Source organism: Parasteatoda tepidariorum, chromosome X2 (genome assembly GCF_043381705.1).
Source record: "Parasteatoda tepidariorum isolate YZ-2023 chromosome X2, CAS_Ptep_4.0, whole genome shotgun sequence".
NCBI classification, from domain to species: Eukaryota; Metazoa; Arthropoda; class Arachnida; order Araneae; family Theridiidae; genus Parasteatoda; species Parasteatoda tepidariorum.
In genome coordinates this window covers 46,874,111-46,891,377 of record NC_092215.1, presented here as the reverse complement: position 1 = coordinate 46,891,377, position 17,267 = coordinate 46,874,111, and the positions used below count along the sequence as shown (strand labels likewise).

Sequence of the window (17,267 nt, the reverse complement as noted above, 5' to 3'; positions counted from 1 at the left end):
GTTTATAAAACTAAAAAGTTGAAAAAAGTTAAAATGCAATTTACTGTAGGGATGTATTGGATACCCAGCAATAACATGGTACCAGCCAGATATTCATTAGTGTAGAAATGGTTGGAAAAAAATAATCAACGGAAAAACCACGTCAATAGATGCCGAGGAAATTGTCCCGAGTCAAAAGTATAAGGAAGAGAAAACGTAAATTCTAAATTCGCTTGTCGAAATTTGAAAAATCATGTGGAATGGCTGAAAACTGATTGGGGATTTGTGAAGGAATCGCTGCAAACAGAGCACATCTTAAAGTGTTAAATTACATTTTAAATTTGTGTGATCTAACTAAATTGTGTTAAAAACATTGAAATTTTAAAAGAAAAATAAAGGCAGCTGCCAAAGAAATTATTGCAAATCGACATGGACTTTTGAAAAAAACTTAATGAATTTTGTTTGTCAAAAAGTTATTACTCAATTTCGCGTATTGTCAGATCCAAAATTCTTAAGTCGTAATAATATTGCATTGAAAATATCAAAATTTCAGAAAACATGTGTAAATGGCCAAAAAAACTTTCGATAGTTACAAAAGAAAAACTGAAAAACAATACAGATTTACGATCGAATTGACACAAATCAAGCAGGTCAAAAAGCTATAGAAAATTTGTTTGAAATTTGTGTTCTACAGTAACACTGAACTAAAAATATGAAAATTCGAAAAACAATTCAGAATTGGTTAAAAAACGATCGTGAACCTCATGGATTTTCAAGGAAATGAGCAGAAGTAGACTTTTTTAATTAACTTCTTTCTCTCCTATAAGAGGAGCAGAGTGGAGGAAACTAAACTTTTTCAAATTTGTTGAAGAAGCAGAAAGTTATTTGAGTACAGACTAATTTTAAAAACAATACGAGTGTAAGTACTAAATTAAATGAAACTGAATGTTCTGTGTGTTTCTTCAAATCCGCATTCAGAAATGATTAAATTGTAACTGAGAAACAAAAGAAAAATTGCACTCTTATTTTTTTTAGTCTCACAACAAGATATAAAAGCTTAAATTTGCATTAATGAGTAATGCAATGTATTTATAAGTAAATAATTATATAGATTTTCTTTTTTTTGGTGTGCAAGAGAAAAAATTTATTCTGAGCTGATAATTTTTTGTCTTCTCATAACATGTTTTTATAATGAGAAAAGCTAAAGAAGAGATTATAATTTAAGCTTTCCGAATATTTTAAATCTATATTTAAACTCAGTTGAGTTTTTACTGCCAAATTGCCCCGTGCAGTAAGTCAGCATAGAAAAATAAGAATTCCAAATTCCTAACTTGAAAATTTTTTAACACTATATGATTCTTGTATCTAGTTGAATAATGTATAATGCTTCAGAAAAGCATATACATTATTATACATTATTCAATTAGAACTTTTCACTCACTGAAACAATATATCTGGTTAATGGTTCATCAAAAAAAAAATTTTTTTTTATATATATATATTTAACTAGTTATATAAATAATGTATTCAATAACATTTATGTGATTTGAATAATTTTTATTACAAAAAATTGAAAGCAAAATGCTATGAAGAAATAATCATAAAAGTTTTTTTTTTGGGTCAGAAAATTTTTGTTTTTCCTGAGACACCTGGTCTCAAGACTCGGTTCTAGGTATCAAGTGACGGGTAACACTCATTTATGTTTGCCACAACTATATCACATTTATAGTAATTTTTGAATTATTCATAAAAATAATTGTAATTTTGGAAATCTATGTTTTCTGCCATTTTCTTAATAATCAAGCTGAAATGACTGGTGTTCAGGCACAGAGTATTTTACTCACTCGTAGAATTTTAATTCTGGGAAACCTTGGTAGAGTAAACACTCACTTGATTTATTAAGATGGAGAAAATTTTTTCATCAAATTTTTTCCAACACCCCCTAAAAAGGTGCAATTTGCTATAAAACTAATATTTGGAAAGATTTTTAAAAAAAAAACATTCTAGGCCCTGCCACTGACCATCACAATTTGAAGACAAGATTTCAGAAACAAGATTTTTTTCAATAAATTGCATATTTTTTGCTGTAAAATGGAGGGTTGTAGTAACTGGACTCATTTTATAGATATTGCTTTTAACTTAGACTTTTATAAAATTGCACCTATTTGTAAAGCAAGTAGACTGAAAAATATAAGCATTTTATGATATTCTTCTCAATGAAATCTATTTTTTAAAGAGTGTTGAAAAAAATTTGTATGTTTTGTTAACTATCGTAAAATGGCTCAAGTGAAATAGTTACTAATGATTTTGTAACTATATCTTCAAAAAGTATAAGAGATTAACAAAAAGAAGTAAGTAAAATCAAATTAATGAACTTTTGTAGTTAGATTTTTAAAAACCCTAACACATGGATTCAGTATGATTAAGAAAATCAAAAATTATTGATATAAATGAAATAAATTTTTGTGATTTACTAATAATCCTTTTTTTGTTTCAAAAATAATCTTTCATTGTTTCCACGGGAAGACAAAGTTTAGTAATAAAAATTTTTGTAGATGTGACTTTAAAGAAAGGGTGACATTATTGTTTAGTGTCGTCTTGTTTTGCCTAATTGGTGAATATCTTCTTCCTGTGAAAGATCTTAAATAATAATAATTTATAAAAAATTGAAATTACTATTTTTTCTAAACACTAAACTCAGTGTCACGACAGCCCTAGAGGGCCAAGGCCTACTGTGCCCATCTCAGTTTTCTTGACCTTGGGCTCTGGGGTGCAGGAGCAGATGTTCCGGTCAGGTGGTCAGCCGAGCGCGGAACCCCCAGTGTTTAGTTCCCAAGCATGCTTTTTACTCATTTATCGACTCACTGAAGGGATGAAAGGCTGAGTCAACCTTGCCCGGCCCGAGGATCGAACCAGGGACATGTGGCACGACAGCGCAAAGCGCTACCGCTCAGCCACGGAGTCTATTTTTTCCAAAACCGTACAATTTACCCAAAAATGCAAAATTGCAATTTAAAAGTTTTATCATCATTGTTTAAAGATATTCGTGCTAGAATTTCTTTTAAAAAATGATAGCAAAGTTTAAAGTGAGACTTTATCTCTTTTAGTTTCCATTTCACATTACATCCATTTAGATTCAACAAGTAAAAGAACTAACAGTATAAACCATTTTTGTGAAAATACCATAAAATAGTCTATTGCTATAAAATCTCTAAATTCAGTTTCTTTATAACTTTATTTTACTTTATTAAACGTAACCTCCACTGTGCTCAAACAATGTAATTTTTGAAAAAAAAATTTATAAATTTTTCAAGAATGATAAATTCTTTGCTTTTTACCGATATATCTTTTTTTTAAAAATTAATAAATTTTGTCAATTAAATAAAAAATTACACCAGAAAATCTTTGCAAAACCACCTGGATTCTATAAAAGGAGAAGACCAAGAATCCAGTGGATTGACTGTCTAGAAAAAGATTTAAGAGTTCTCAAAAACTGCAAGAGTCTATCCAAGAAGTTGCTTCTGAGGAAGGCCATGGCCCACCCTAGTCTAATGCACCTTTAAAAAAGAAGATACAACTATGCAATTGTTTGTGTTTTATATCATCAATTTATTTATTTTGAATGGTCAATAGCATTTTATTTAATTTACATGTTCTGATACATTTGCTATGAGAGATTTTCTATCAAGAAAAATACACTTTATTATCTATTCTAATATTAATTTCTCTATTTATCTTCTGTTTGAGACTTGAATTTCATTATTAATATTTTAGATTATCACTTTTTCGTGCATTTTTTTAAATCTAAATTATAGTTTCAACAAATACTTGAATTCTTAATTATACATATCTTTAATTTTTATAACCATGCCTGATTGTTTGAAAAAGTTTATTTAGAATTACTTTTTAACCTTATGCATAACTTTTTGCTATTAAGTGTCTTATTGCTTTTATAAAAACAGCTTGAAGAAAAGGTTAAAAATTGGCAAGGAGGACCAACTGCTTCGTTATTTGAATGGATGAGTTTTCAGGAATCTTGGTCAGATCTTGTTTCATCTGCATTAAAATTTCTTGCTGGAGATTTAATAAGTAATTATAGCTTATAGCAATATAGTTTTCTATTTAGTATAGAAAAATTGTAACAACTATTGTAATATAACTGCATTTAAAAAAACATGATTATAGATTTATTTTTAAAAAATTTAATAATTTTTGTCACACTTACTAATTAATTTGCTTTGTATACATTTAGGTATTTTACCAGAAACGTTTATACCTTTCTTGGATTACAAAGAGAAACAGCAACAATGGCAATGGATAGGTTCTGGTCGTGACTCTGATGAACAAATGTTTGGTTTATGCCAGCAGTGGTTAGATGGTAAAGATGATATTTCTCTTGATATGTTAGAAACCTCACAAGGGTCCCCACCCCCACCAAGAGTGTAAGTATAAAAACTAAATACAGTAGAGTCTCGATTGTTCGAGTTTCCTATATTCACGAAGGCTTGACTATGAAATTAATTTATATTATTTAGAACTACTGGTTGGACTGTCAGACCTACAGCTGAAAATGAAAAGCAAGCATATCGCCAACAGGTTAGTCTCACTTCTGTTTAATACTAAATGTAATATTTATTATATTGTGGTCCTTAAAGGAATAGTCATAAATATTTAGGCAAAACAAAAATTATCTATATTCAAAAAAATATTGAGTTTTTTGTTTTCGGTATTGGGATTTTTTATTGTCAAATGTTATACTATTTTAATTTTACTTTTTGACTTTATAAAAACAGTTCAATCGTGGGAAATAATTTCAAATCAACTATACTATTTATCCCTTAACTGATTTGACTCTTAAACAAATTACATTAAGTACATTATATCCATTAGAAAGGAGGGGTGATGAAACCAGTCTTTTGTGTTGGAAGAAAAATGGTTGTATCCTGATTTGTGTTCAGAGCTTACTGTTAAGGTTAATATATTGAATCTGTCATAGTGAGTAATCTAAGGAAAATTTTCTTAGATTTACTTATACTATTTTATTAATTTTATTTGAAACTATGGTTTAATTTTAATTTGGATATTGAAATAATTGTTTAGTACTTTTTTTTAATATTAACCCCAGTTATTAGAGCTAATATTAATTCTGTTTTTTCATATTAACCGTGATAATCTACCAACCTACCTATTTTAGATTTCAACCTATTTGATATAAAAACCAGCTTAATCTTTTTATAGAAAAACAGGCTTACCTTTGCTTTTTTTTCTATTTTTAGTTAGTTGCCTAATTTTTTATGTTGTTGGATTATATCAAAAAACAGCCTTCTATTACTTGGATGAAAGAACTGCCTCCAAGTCTGTTCAGGAGATGTTTTTTTTTTCTTGTCAAACTGCTTAAAATGAACTTGATTTTGAGTTGAAATATCTAAACAATCTATAATAATTTTGTTTTTAGACTCAATTATTTTTTCTCTTAAAAAAGCCAAATTTAATAATGGATTTATTTTAAAATACAATGTATTTCCAAAAATTATGCAGATAATGATGATTATACCTGCCAACTCTGCTGTTTTTTTTTTATAAGCTACTTCGTTATTTTGGATATTTCACCCAATTTTCTGTATCTAATTGATTTTTTTGCATTTCTTTTAATAAAGAATTTTTTTAAAAAAAAAAACTCTTTTATGTAATTTTCTTATAAATAATAAATTTTCTAAAAATATTTCAGTTTTTGTTCAACAATTCAATATCATCAACGCAACTGCACTTTTTTTAAAATTCAAAATAGGCTTAACAAACAGTGATGTTATAAGCAGCACTATCAGATTCCAAATCTCTAATAAGTCTGCTTCTGTGAATGGTTTAGAAATATTTGTTTTTTTCCTTTAAATAAGTGCAGAGAAAAAAAATGTTTTATTTTGTTGTGATTTCATCAATGGTGTATGCAATGTTGTCAATTTTTAATTATGGCATTTATTAACAAAAAGCTTTATTTTTACAAAAATAAACTTGGATATTCAAAAATTAATTTACAATATGCAAAGTCACAAAAGAAAATAATACTATGCTTTCTGCATTATACATGCTACAGATATAAATATTAATCACTGTAAAAAAGTAGAGATAGCTCAGTATTTGGAAACAAAAATGATAATATTACTGATAATTGCAAAAATAGAATAATGATTAACAAAATAATGATTTTACTGAGGAACACAATTTTCTAATGAACAGTGTCAACCATGTTATTCAGCTGCCCCAAAAAATGCTTCGAATTAATGAGATTGCAAAAAAAAAAAAAAAAAAGGAAAAAAAATGGTGTACCAGAATTAAAACTAAATCTGTGTGGTGGGTGTGAAAGAATAGTCCCAATGCAGCTCATGCATGTCATAAAAGGCGACTAAAATTGGTACTCAGTGTCTAGGCGTATAACCGGGCACCTTGCCCCTGGGAATTATATCAGGGGACTGGCCCTTCAGGTTGGGGGTTGGGCATAGGGTTGACACCTCTATCCTGTTAAAACTTCTTGTTACAAAATCCTTAGAAGAAAAATCCCAGATGACTTCATGAAAACGATTTGGAAAACGAAATTTGGATATGAGAATTGGAAGCTGGAACGTTCTGTCTCTCAATAGAGCCATGGTTTTGCAGTGTAAAAGAATTCAAATGAAAACTGCTTACATACATTATTAAATGCCCAATCATTTAAAGTTAATGATCTCCCGCAGATAAGAAGGAATTAGGTAGCCACTCTGAAATTGAAAAATAATTCAAATTCAAATAAACTGATGATTGAAAGATCGGGTAGTGGCGATGAGCCTAAATGGAAAGATTTGAGTGTCATTGATAAATTTAAAATGTATTGGAATTTATTCTGACATTCATAGTAATATTGAAAGTTACAAAAATTCATATTAACTTTCAAACAGTACTGAGTCTTTAACACTAGAACTACCAAATCCGTCAATTTGACAGTTTCAAAATTTTTCTCTAAAATTATAACTTATGTATTGTCTTAAGATTTTTTAATGCCTTTTAATGAATATTTTGGGTAGTTTAATTTTCCATTTAAAGTTTCAGCAGCTTCAAATTTCATTTTTTTTAATGATTTGTATGACCTATAAGTATTTATATCAAAACCCATCAAAATGATAATCTTAACAATTATAAAGTTTATAATATTGAATTGACAATCTTTTCAATTATGGATGTTCATAGATATTTATGTATTCATATATTTACATACATATGGGCAATTCCATTGTGTCAGGCAGATTAAATGGATTAAAATGTTAGTGCTGAACGTAAATCACACAAAATTAAAATATGATGATTTGATTATGCATCCTTTAAATTCTGTGAATTGGTTTGGAATTTAATTTTAAACTCAATTAAATTCTGAACTAAAGGAATTGAGACAGTTTTTAAAATATCTACTGCAACATATAACTAATTTTAAACTACTTTGTCTCAGTGTTGAATGTAAATAGTTCATTTTAAATGTAAATCAATAAATAGAATTATTAACCCTGAAACTTATTCTAATTTTTATTCTGATAATATTTGGAATTTTTTCAATTAAATACTTCCTTAAATGTAAAATGCTCTCTTTTTTTCTTATTGATTAGAACCTATAGATCATTGTGTTTTACTACATTTTCCACCTTGTAAAATATTTTATCTGCTACGAGAAGTTTTATACAATAAGATGTTTTTATTTTCTGTCTGGGCATTTGAAATCACCTTTTGAACAAAACATGATACTAGATAAATTTTGTAATAACCTATTTGTTTCACATATTAAAAATACACATACATTGAATTAGCAAAACTACTTGTCAGTAGGCAATACAAATGTTCCATGGCTTTGAATTTTCTGTGATGAAATTTATATTTTATTTATATGTATGTTAGGCTTTGGATATATTGCAAATTTAGTGTAAAATGTTGTAATACTTTTTTTTACATGTCATTGAACAATTTCACAGTACCTCCTATCCCATTGGCTTGGTTTTATTTTAAAATTTTGTTAAGGAAAGGAATGTTCCTATAAATTATAATTTTTAAATTTATTATTTCCAAAAAGTATTTATAAATTTTGAATTTATAACCAATGCTAAAAACAAAATTTGGTTCAGGTTAAATAAAATATAATCGCATTTAATAATTAATAATATCTTGAATGAGGAAATAAATACTAAATGCATCATAAGATAACAGGAAAAGCAAATATACACAATCAACTTCAAATCTAGTTAATTGTATTAAATATTTTGTGCTTTAAATAATTGGAAAAAAAATAAGGAGCAAAATTAGAGAGAAATTGTAAATGACTTATTTTAAGTGCATAATAAAAAATAAAAGAGTATTCAGTAGTAAAACAGAACATGAAATTAGCTTATTGAAGTGAAATATTCTTTTTAAAATTAAATTAAAGCCTATTTAGTTTCTTCTATGCTTATTTCACTTCATAAGTAAAAAGAAAGATAGGTGGAAATAAATTAAAAATATAAAAAAGAATGTTGGATGTAAACATTGCCGGTCATAAAAAGCATTAATTATTCATTTACAAAAGTAATATTCACTGTTTACAAAATTTAAATAGATGATACCAATGAGTTATAAAAACTTGCTTTAAACTGAAAAATTCATTTTTCTAGCTCTAATTTTATTTACTCCAAACAAATAATTATGCATTTTGGTGTCATATCTAAAATATCTGAAATGCCTTAAGACAATACTTTTAAAAATCAAAATGTACAGTTATTCTATATACTTATGTAACAGGTCCTATCTTTTTATACTATACTTCAATGATTATTTACTTCACTTCTCAATATTTATAAAAAAATCTGGATTTATTTGAAAGTCACTTAATGTGACTAAAAGTTTCAGATGATATTTCCTTTCATTCAGCAACCTATAACTAATTAGAAAATAAGTTTATCAAGTTAAGAGCCAATATTTCTAAATCTTCGACTTTTTACCTTTAAAACGACACCTTATTTGCTAAAAAATATTTATTTAAAATTTTTTGCTCATTTGGGTAATTTTACCATGGAATTACCCATTTATAGCATATAAAAATATAACTTTGTGATTCTCAGGAACTATTTGTCTGATTTTGCTTAAATTTTGTATTTTGACTTTTGCATTCTTTGAAATGATGTAAAAACTTGTCTATTAAAAAAATTATATTTAGCATGGAATTATCTTCGGCTAAATGAATTTTATAATTATGTACAAAAATTTTTCAATTTGCTTAATAAGTTCTCAAGGTATGGGGAAATATGCAAAAAGTAAAATTAACATTAAGGGTTCCTAACTTTGGACCACTTTCCTGACCAAACTATTCAGACCATATTTCCCAGATTTTGGCTACCCCCTATATATTGGGAGACAAGAATCCAACAAAAAAAACATGTTTATTCAGACGCGTGTTTTTGTATCTAATTTTGTAATTTAAAATATCGTCTGCACTATTTAATTAGCATATTTGAGGTCACCTCCACGAACCATTAAGATCGAATCCTACAATGTGAACCGATAATTTGATCAAAAGTTATTCAGGGTGGTCCAATTTTTGTGTGTGTGTGCTGTACATTCAAGCATAAATTTACGCATTTAACTAAATAAAAACAGAAAACATATGACAAGCAATGGAAAACTCATGTTTTAGTAATAATCTACAAAATATGACATAGCTGCGAAATTATGATCTTTAAACACTATTTTAATGTTAACTTTTTGTAAATAGGTTAAAATTTATTTTTATAGAATTACAGTCAATAGTTTTTGTCTACTTCTGATGACTGCTTAGTGTTTTTGCTGTTTCATACTAGTTTAAAATAAGATGCAAGCTTGATAAAGTTCTTAAATCACATTTCAAATTGAAGTAATTGGTAAAAACAAATTTATATAACTTTCCTTGGTGGAGTAAAATTGCTATACATAAATCCTAATATATGAAGTTCAGTAGCTGACAACATGCATTGAAATTTAATTTATTATGCCCAAGTACCAATTGGGGGATAGTATTTGATTAAAATATCTAATAAAGAATTACATAATAATGACGTAACACATATGAAAAAAAAGCAGTTCTACTTGAATAGATAAAACGATTGTTACAACATGAAGATATGGGTCTGAATTTTCTTAATTGAAAATGTATATAAAAAATAAGTGCGCTCATCAGTTAGAATAATATTTGAAGTCTAAATTGAAAATGAAAAATAGTTTTTTATTCATGTTGAGAAATCATTTAACAATTTATACATTTTGAACTTGTAAATAAAGCAAATCTTATCAAAGTCCATAAACTTAAATGTCTAAGATAACAAAAAACTGGATCCGCGTCAGATTTTACTAATAATTTAAAATATCTCTCAGGTATTCTTTGAACACCCAATTATCCATATGTTGGGCTTAGGTGTGTCTTGATATCTCTATAATATCCAAATAACTGTATCCTCCAGATATCCATAAATAATATCTCAGAGATATTCAAATTCATAGACTTCTTGGACTTATTTAGATATCTGTAACAAGTCTGTAACATATCCATATGTCCACTGGATATTTTGATACGTAGCAGACATGTTTGGATATCCCTGGGATATTGGTGGCTGTATGGATATTATTAACTTTTGTAATGATATAATTTTGTGCATATTTTATTAATTATAATCAATTAAGATAATGTTTGTTACTATTTCACTATATTTAAACATCTACTGCCTTGTCCAATAGATATCTCAATCAACTCTTAATTCAGATTAATTACCTCTGTTAGTCCCCCTTCAGAAATTATCTTTCTGTTTTCAAAGTGATAGTGAAGTAGACCATGGATTTTTCAATAAAAGCTTAAAACTGGAGAAAGTAATCCCTATTAATGGTACTATAAAACTTATGCTGTAGACATTTTCAGATCATCCAAAGAATTATCATTGATTGCCACTAAGGTAATTAAACCTCTAATGTAGCTGTATCTTAAATCTTATCATTTTAGTTTTCATGAAATGTATTTTTATCTTTGCATTTAAAAACATTAATTAATTAATTGGCAAACGAAATAGCTCTTGCTCTTTTACTACTTGATAGCAACTTTTGAATTTTTTCAAAATCATTTTCTATTTTAACTACTAAAACAGATAATAAATTAAAAGCACTTTCAGATCATCCAAAGCTTAAGAAGTTAATTTTTTAAATAATCATTTTTAAGCATGCTAAGTTTAATTTGTTTATATTTTTTAATGAGCATACAAGTTTTACCTGTCTTTAACGCTGCAAAGGAAACTTATTAAGTGAAACTTTTATTTTTTTATATCTTGTGAAATTAAAAGTAGCTGTAACTAGCTAGGGTTTTACTGCTACTGTGTTTTTTTTTAATTGCAGGAATGTGTCAGATATCAAAATCCACATAAAGCATTTACTTTTAAAGTTCATGGATATGAAGCAGTTGTTGGACCAGTTAAAGGTGTTTATGGAAAAGAAAGCGGTGTTAACAAAGCAAGAGAGCATTCACTCTTAACATCAGATAGACCCCCATTTGTTACTATCCTTTCTCTTGGTTAGTATTATTTAAATATTTTTTCTCAACATTATATTAAAATTTTTTTTTTTCGTTTCCTCAGTATTATTAGTTATTTTTATTGCAGCAAAAATTAGACTTTTTCAGGACTTAATATTCAGGCTATGCAACGTTAGTGTTCTAGGCACTAATTTTTTTTATCAAAAAAATTAGTAATGTATTTGCTGAAAATTAAATACTTCTAATTATTTGAGTCCATTTTATAAAAAAATCTTTTCATCAATAATTGATTTATTAATGTGTGTGTATCCATGTGTGTATATATATATATAATCAACTTCAAATCTAGTTAATTGTATTAAATATTTTGTGCTTTAAATAATTGGAAAAAAAATAAGGAGCAAAATTAGAGAGAAATTGTAAATGACTTATTTTAAGTGCATAATAAAAAATAAAAGAGTATTCAGTAGTAAAACAGAACATGAAATTAGCTTATTGAAGTGAAATATTCTTTTTAAAATTAAATTAAAGCCTATTTAGTTTCTTCTATGCTTATTTCACTTCATAAGTAAAAAGAAAGATAGGTGGAAATAAATTAAAAATATAAAAAAGAATGTTGGATGTAAACATTGCCGGTCATAAAAAGCATTAATTATTCATTTACAAAAGTAATATTCACTGTTTACAAAATTTAAATAGATGATACCANCGATTTTACGTTGTCCGTTTCGTACGTTATCCCGCTTCTTACGTCATTTTCTGCTGATCCGTGAAAATTGCCTATACCGATAATGTTAAAAAATTCCCGGATTTTGCGCTACCCCTTTTATGAAAATCCCGCTTGATGCGTTTTTCTATTAACAGATAAATTTTAAAAAAAATTCTATTCGAAATGGTTTTACTCATTTTTCCGTGCTAGCATACCAAATGAGATTTTCAGTCGGTTTTGTTTGAATTTGATAGCATTTTTTCTCATTTTTGAAACCTCAGTCATCGTGTTCTTTTCTTGAAAGAAGATGTCGAAACGAAAATGCTTTTCTCTGGCCGAAAAGGCTGAAATCATCGAAAAAGCTAAAGAATTTCATGGCACTAAAGTTGATCTTGCTAAATCTTTGAGAATTGCTTATTCAACTTTGCAAATGATTTTAAAGCAAGAAGCTTCAGTAGAACTAAACGCTGAAAAACTCGGAAAATATGCCAAGAAGCGAAAAACCCTTAAAACATCTCCGTATGATGAGTTAGAAAATATTTTAATGAACTGGTTCAAGGAAGCCAGAGCAGCAAAGTTTCCTATAAAAGGATCCATCCTGAGAGAAAAGGGGCTTGAAATTGCTGAAAGGCTTAAACTCCAAGGCTTCAGTGCATCAAATGGCTGGATCAATCGATTAAAAAAAAGGAACAATTGATGCCTCAAATCTATCTGTTGCGAATCCGATAGTGTGGATATGACAATTGTGTAACAGTGGAAAGAAGAAACTCTGCTAAATTTATTAAAGGGCTATAATCCAAGTGATATATTTAATGTGGACGAAACAGGATTGATTTTCAGCCTATTGCCAAACAAGACATTGACAATTAAAGGTGAAAATTGCCATGGAGGAAAGCTTTCAAAAATGCGCTTTACTGTTTTGTTCTGTGCAAATGCCGATGGAAGCCAAAAGTTAATGCCTCTTGTAATCGGTAGAGCAGAGAAACCACGGTGTTTCAAAAATATCAAAAGTTTTCCTACCGATTACACTTCAAACTAAAAAGCATGGATGACGCAAGCATTATTTAAAAATTTTCTTCGAAAACTGGATAAGAAAATGAATTTTCAAAAGCGCAACATAATTTTATTCCTAGACCAATGCATTGCTCATTTAAACCTTAAACTGAAAAACGTGCAAATAGAGTTTTTTCCAGCTAACTGTACGAGCAAACTTCAACTACTGGATTTAGGAATTATGCGATCATTTAAAGAGAGTTGCCGGAAGCAACTGGTTATAATGTTTCTTGATTCTGGTGACTTTCAGGATGCTTCTAAGGCAAAAATTAATGTTTTTGAGGCTCTTAATTTGATATCTTCAGGTTGAGACTGTGTCGACCGAAAGTGCATTATCAATGGATTCAATAAAGCAGGATTTTCAATAATGGAGGAGGAGAGCACAGCTCTCTCCTCCTCTCCTTTGTTTTGGAAGAAGAAGAAGGTAGCGTGTCTGAAGTTGAGGACCTTCCGGAAATCGATGATGCATACATCGACTGTGACACAGATATCATTACTTCAGAAATCCCTTTCATAAGTGATTTAATGCCTGATTCCGACGATAGTGCTGATAACGATGAAGATGAAATAACAGAAGACGTGCCAACAGCTGATCAAGCGATACAAAGCATAAAAACTCTAAAACAATTTTTACTTGCAAATTTGCAAAAAATTGTTAGTATTGAACGAGCTGTATACTAAATTGTAGCTATAAACGAAAAGCAAGTAAAGATTACTCATTTTTTCCATTAATTTAACTGGTAGGTGTCAATTTTTAAAATTATGCATAGATTTTTCTTAACGTTATTCCGCTTCGAGCGTTTTTTATCGCTAGTTCGACAGAAAACGTAAAATCGGGGGTTTCACTGTGTGTGTATATATATATATATATGTATATATATATATATATGTATATATATACACACACACACAGGGGATGGATAAAATATTGGAAACACTTCTATACTGACGCATTTTTCACGAAATACTTGAAGAATCAGTCTCTTTAATCATTCTCATAAAGAATTCTGAAACTATGATTTTTTTTATCTTCTTACATGAAAGAGCTTTGAAAAACATTCTCAAGTTCTTTAAACAGAAATTTAAATAGTTTTATGCCAACGTTTTTTAATCTTGTGTTAATTTTGTTACTTTTTAGTACGAGATTCTGCTGCAAGACTTCCAAATGGGGAAGGAACTCGTGCTGATATATGTGAATTATTGAAAGATTCTCAGTATCTTGCTGCAGCCAGTGACCAACAGGTATTCTTCTTTTGGCTAGAGTATTTTCGTATCCTTTATTCACTGTCATTAGGTCAATGTAAATTAAATGTATGGAAAATTGCCATCACACTTAGATGGCCGTAACTAAAAAATGTGTTCTAGAAATAATCTCCCTTTGCATTAATATTTTTGCCATTTGCCTGGAAAATATGTTTTTGAAAATATATATACGTGGTAAAAAATATGTTGGTGGCTAGGATATGAAGGAATTTTCAACTGCCCATTGAATTTCAGTTTGAGTAGCAAAAAGTGATCTACCCTAAGCAACAATCATAGCGACTTAGAAACATCTTAACTTTGCTGTGCTCTGTAAGACCGTAGTTTGTAAGCCAAATAAATGTTTTGTATGTTTGAAGAAAAAGTTCTGACTTTCTTTGCTCTTCTTGACTAAAAAGTAATTTTTTATTTCTAACTTTTTGGTTCTTTCACATTCAATACTATTTAGAGTCAGATTAGTGTACATAGAAACCAAATTTTTTTTAGCTTCTCTACTTCATAGTTGTAGGAAATTATTTAGAAAACTTTCAACTATTTGGTTTGATAGTTTATATATATATATATATATATTCCCTAAAATCATATTACAATTTAAATCTTTTTACAACTGTGACATTATTTCAAAACATATTTTTTTCTGGCTTTTTTTTCTCATACTGGGAATAATAAATCGTCTTATAATATTCTTGTTAAAAAAATTTTTTTTGTACAATTTTCTAACTGCGATTTTATTTTAAAACACATAAATATTAACCAAATGAAAATTGAAATAAGAATACTACAATTGAGAAAAAAAATTATTAATATTTATAATATATTAATATTTATGATACATTAATATTTATATATTTATCATTTGAAATTTTTTATTATAATTCTCTAAAATCATATTACATTACAATTTAAATATTTTTGCAACTGTGACATTATTTCAAGACATATTTTTTTCTGGCTTTTTTTTCCTCATACTTGGGTATAATAAATCGTCTTATAATATTCTTGTTAAAAAAAAAAATTTGGTACAAAATTTTCTGAGATTTTATTTTAAAACACACAAATATTTACCAAATGAAAATTGAAATAAGAACACTACAATTGAGAAAAAAAAATTATTAATTTTTATAATATATTCTTTAAAATCATATTACATTACAATTTAAATCTTTTTGCAACTGTGACATTATTTCAAAAAAATTTTTTCTCATACTGAAAATAATAAGTAGTCACATAATATTCTAGTTAAAAAAAATTTATACAAAGTATGTTAACTAAGATTTTATTTTACAACAAATAAATTTTAACCTAATTAAAATTGAAATAAGAATATTACTATTGAGTAAAAAAATTTATGTGATGATATATAATTTTTCCCTAAAAGAGTAAAACATACTTTGAAGCTTTTCTTGAATTGCCATTCGTAATAACTCAATGACTCTAGTAAAACTGAAGTAAATCACATATTTTTAGTTTTTTTAGTAGAGGAAGAAATTAATGTTTGTTATTTTCTTCATTGAATCAATTTTGCAGATTCATACTGTTGTAAGTGGAGCACTAGATCGTTTGCATTATGAGAAAGATCCATGCGTGAAATATGATGTTAATCGTAAATTGTGGATATATTTACATCGACACAGAACAGAAGAGGAGTTTGGTAAGTGTCAATTTTTATTTACTCTTAGTCGAAACATCTAATTAATGATATCAATTTTAAGACTTTATATTGAATGAATTTCAACCACATTAAAATGTCTATATTAAAATTGCCTTTTTTTGTTTTAACTCTGAAAGTTTAACTATTTTTATTTGGTTTATATGGAAAAAATATTTATCCTTCTACAGAGATGCCAACTTGCTCCGGACAGCATATATATGTGTTAAAGTGGAAGTTTATAAATTGTGATTCTTGGTTTAATAAATTCAATTCAGTAGATTTTTATCCACCACTGTTTCTTAGTAATTCGTAGGCTTACATAATTCACCACTTTATAGTATTTATGTCATGCTATACCTTTTAAAAAGCAAGAAAAAATAGTCAAATATTTGCAAAATTTACTTTGTAGTTATTTACCATTTTTTAAAATTATTTTGGTGTGTTCGGAGCAGTTGGCATCGCTGCTTTTATACTGTAAATATAGAAAGATTTATAAAGATTTATTTAGATTTAAAAATTTATCCTTCTATACTGTATTCTTAATTATTTTAGGTGCAATATTCATACATTAAGCAAATTTGTAGACATTTTATTAATTTATTTAAACTAACAAATATTTATTTCTCATACTTATTCTGTAATTTTTTTGATCAGTCATTTCCATTGCTAAAAATAATTGCAACTTAATGAATCACCATATAAAAATCAGTAAGACACCATATAAAAACTATAAGAGATATAGATATCTTGATGACATCAAATCTAGCTTAGTGTCTCTGTCGATTTATTTCTACTGTGTTCAATGTTTGTGGTAAAAGTGAGAATATCCAAATTCAACAAATAAATAAGCTCATGTAACTAGTAATCATGAACAAAAATAAAGATTTCTAAAAAGGATGAGCTTGCAGATAGTAATATTAAAACAATCTTGTAACTTCAGTTGAATTAAAAAAGATATTATTAGGATTGTATTTTATGGTTTATTCTTAGCATCTATTTAAAATCTCTTCAAATGAAATACATTATTATGTATTCATAGATATTTTGTAGAAAAATAAGATAACAAGAAAATCGAAGATGTC

The 17,267-nt window shown here is 27.7% G+C and overlaps 1 protein-coding gene across 2 annotated transcripts in view; it reads left to right on the top strand.

Annotated features, from left to right (window-relative positions):
- The window catches only part of LOC107438122 (nuclear factor related to kappa-B-binding protein), a 90,212-nt gene that overhangs the window by 45,064 nt on the left and 27,881 nt on the right, over positions 1 to 17,267 (top strand). For both annotated transcript variants that reach the window (XM_043041956.2, XM_071188124.1), the window contains exons 13-18: positions 3,942 to 4,068; positions 4,232 to 4,421; positions 4,515 to 4,575; positions 11,377 to 11,551; positions 14,413 to 14,516; positions 16,062 to 16,185. In XM_043041956.2, coding sequence (XP_042897890.1) covers positions 3,942 to 4,068; positions 4,232 to 4,421; positions 4,515 to 4,575; positions 11,377 to 11,551; positions 14,413 to 14,516; positions 16,062 to 16,185 — 781 coding nt within the window. The remainder of the gene's footprint in view (positions 1 to 3,941; positions 4,069 to 4,231; positions 4,422 to 4,514; positions 4,576 to 11,376; positions 11,552 to 14,412; positions 14,517 to 16,061; positions 16,186 to 17,267) is intronic.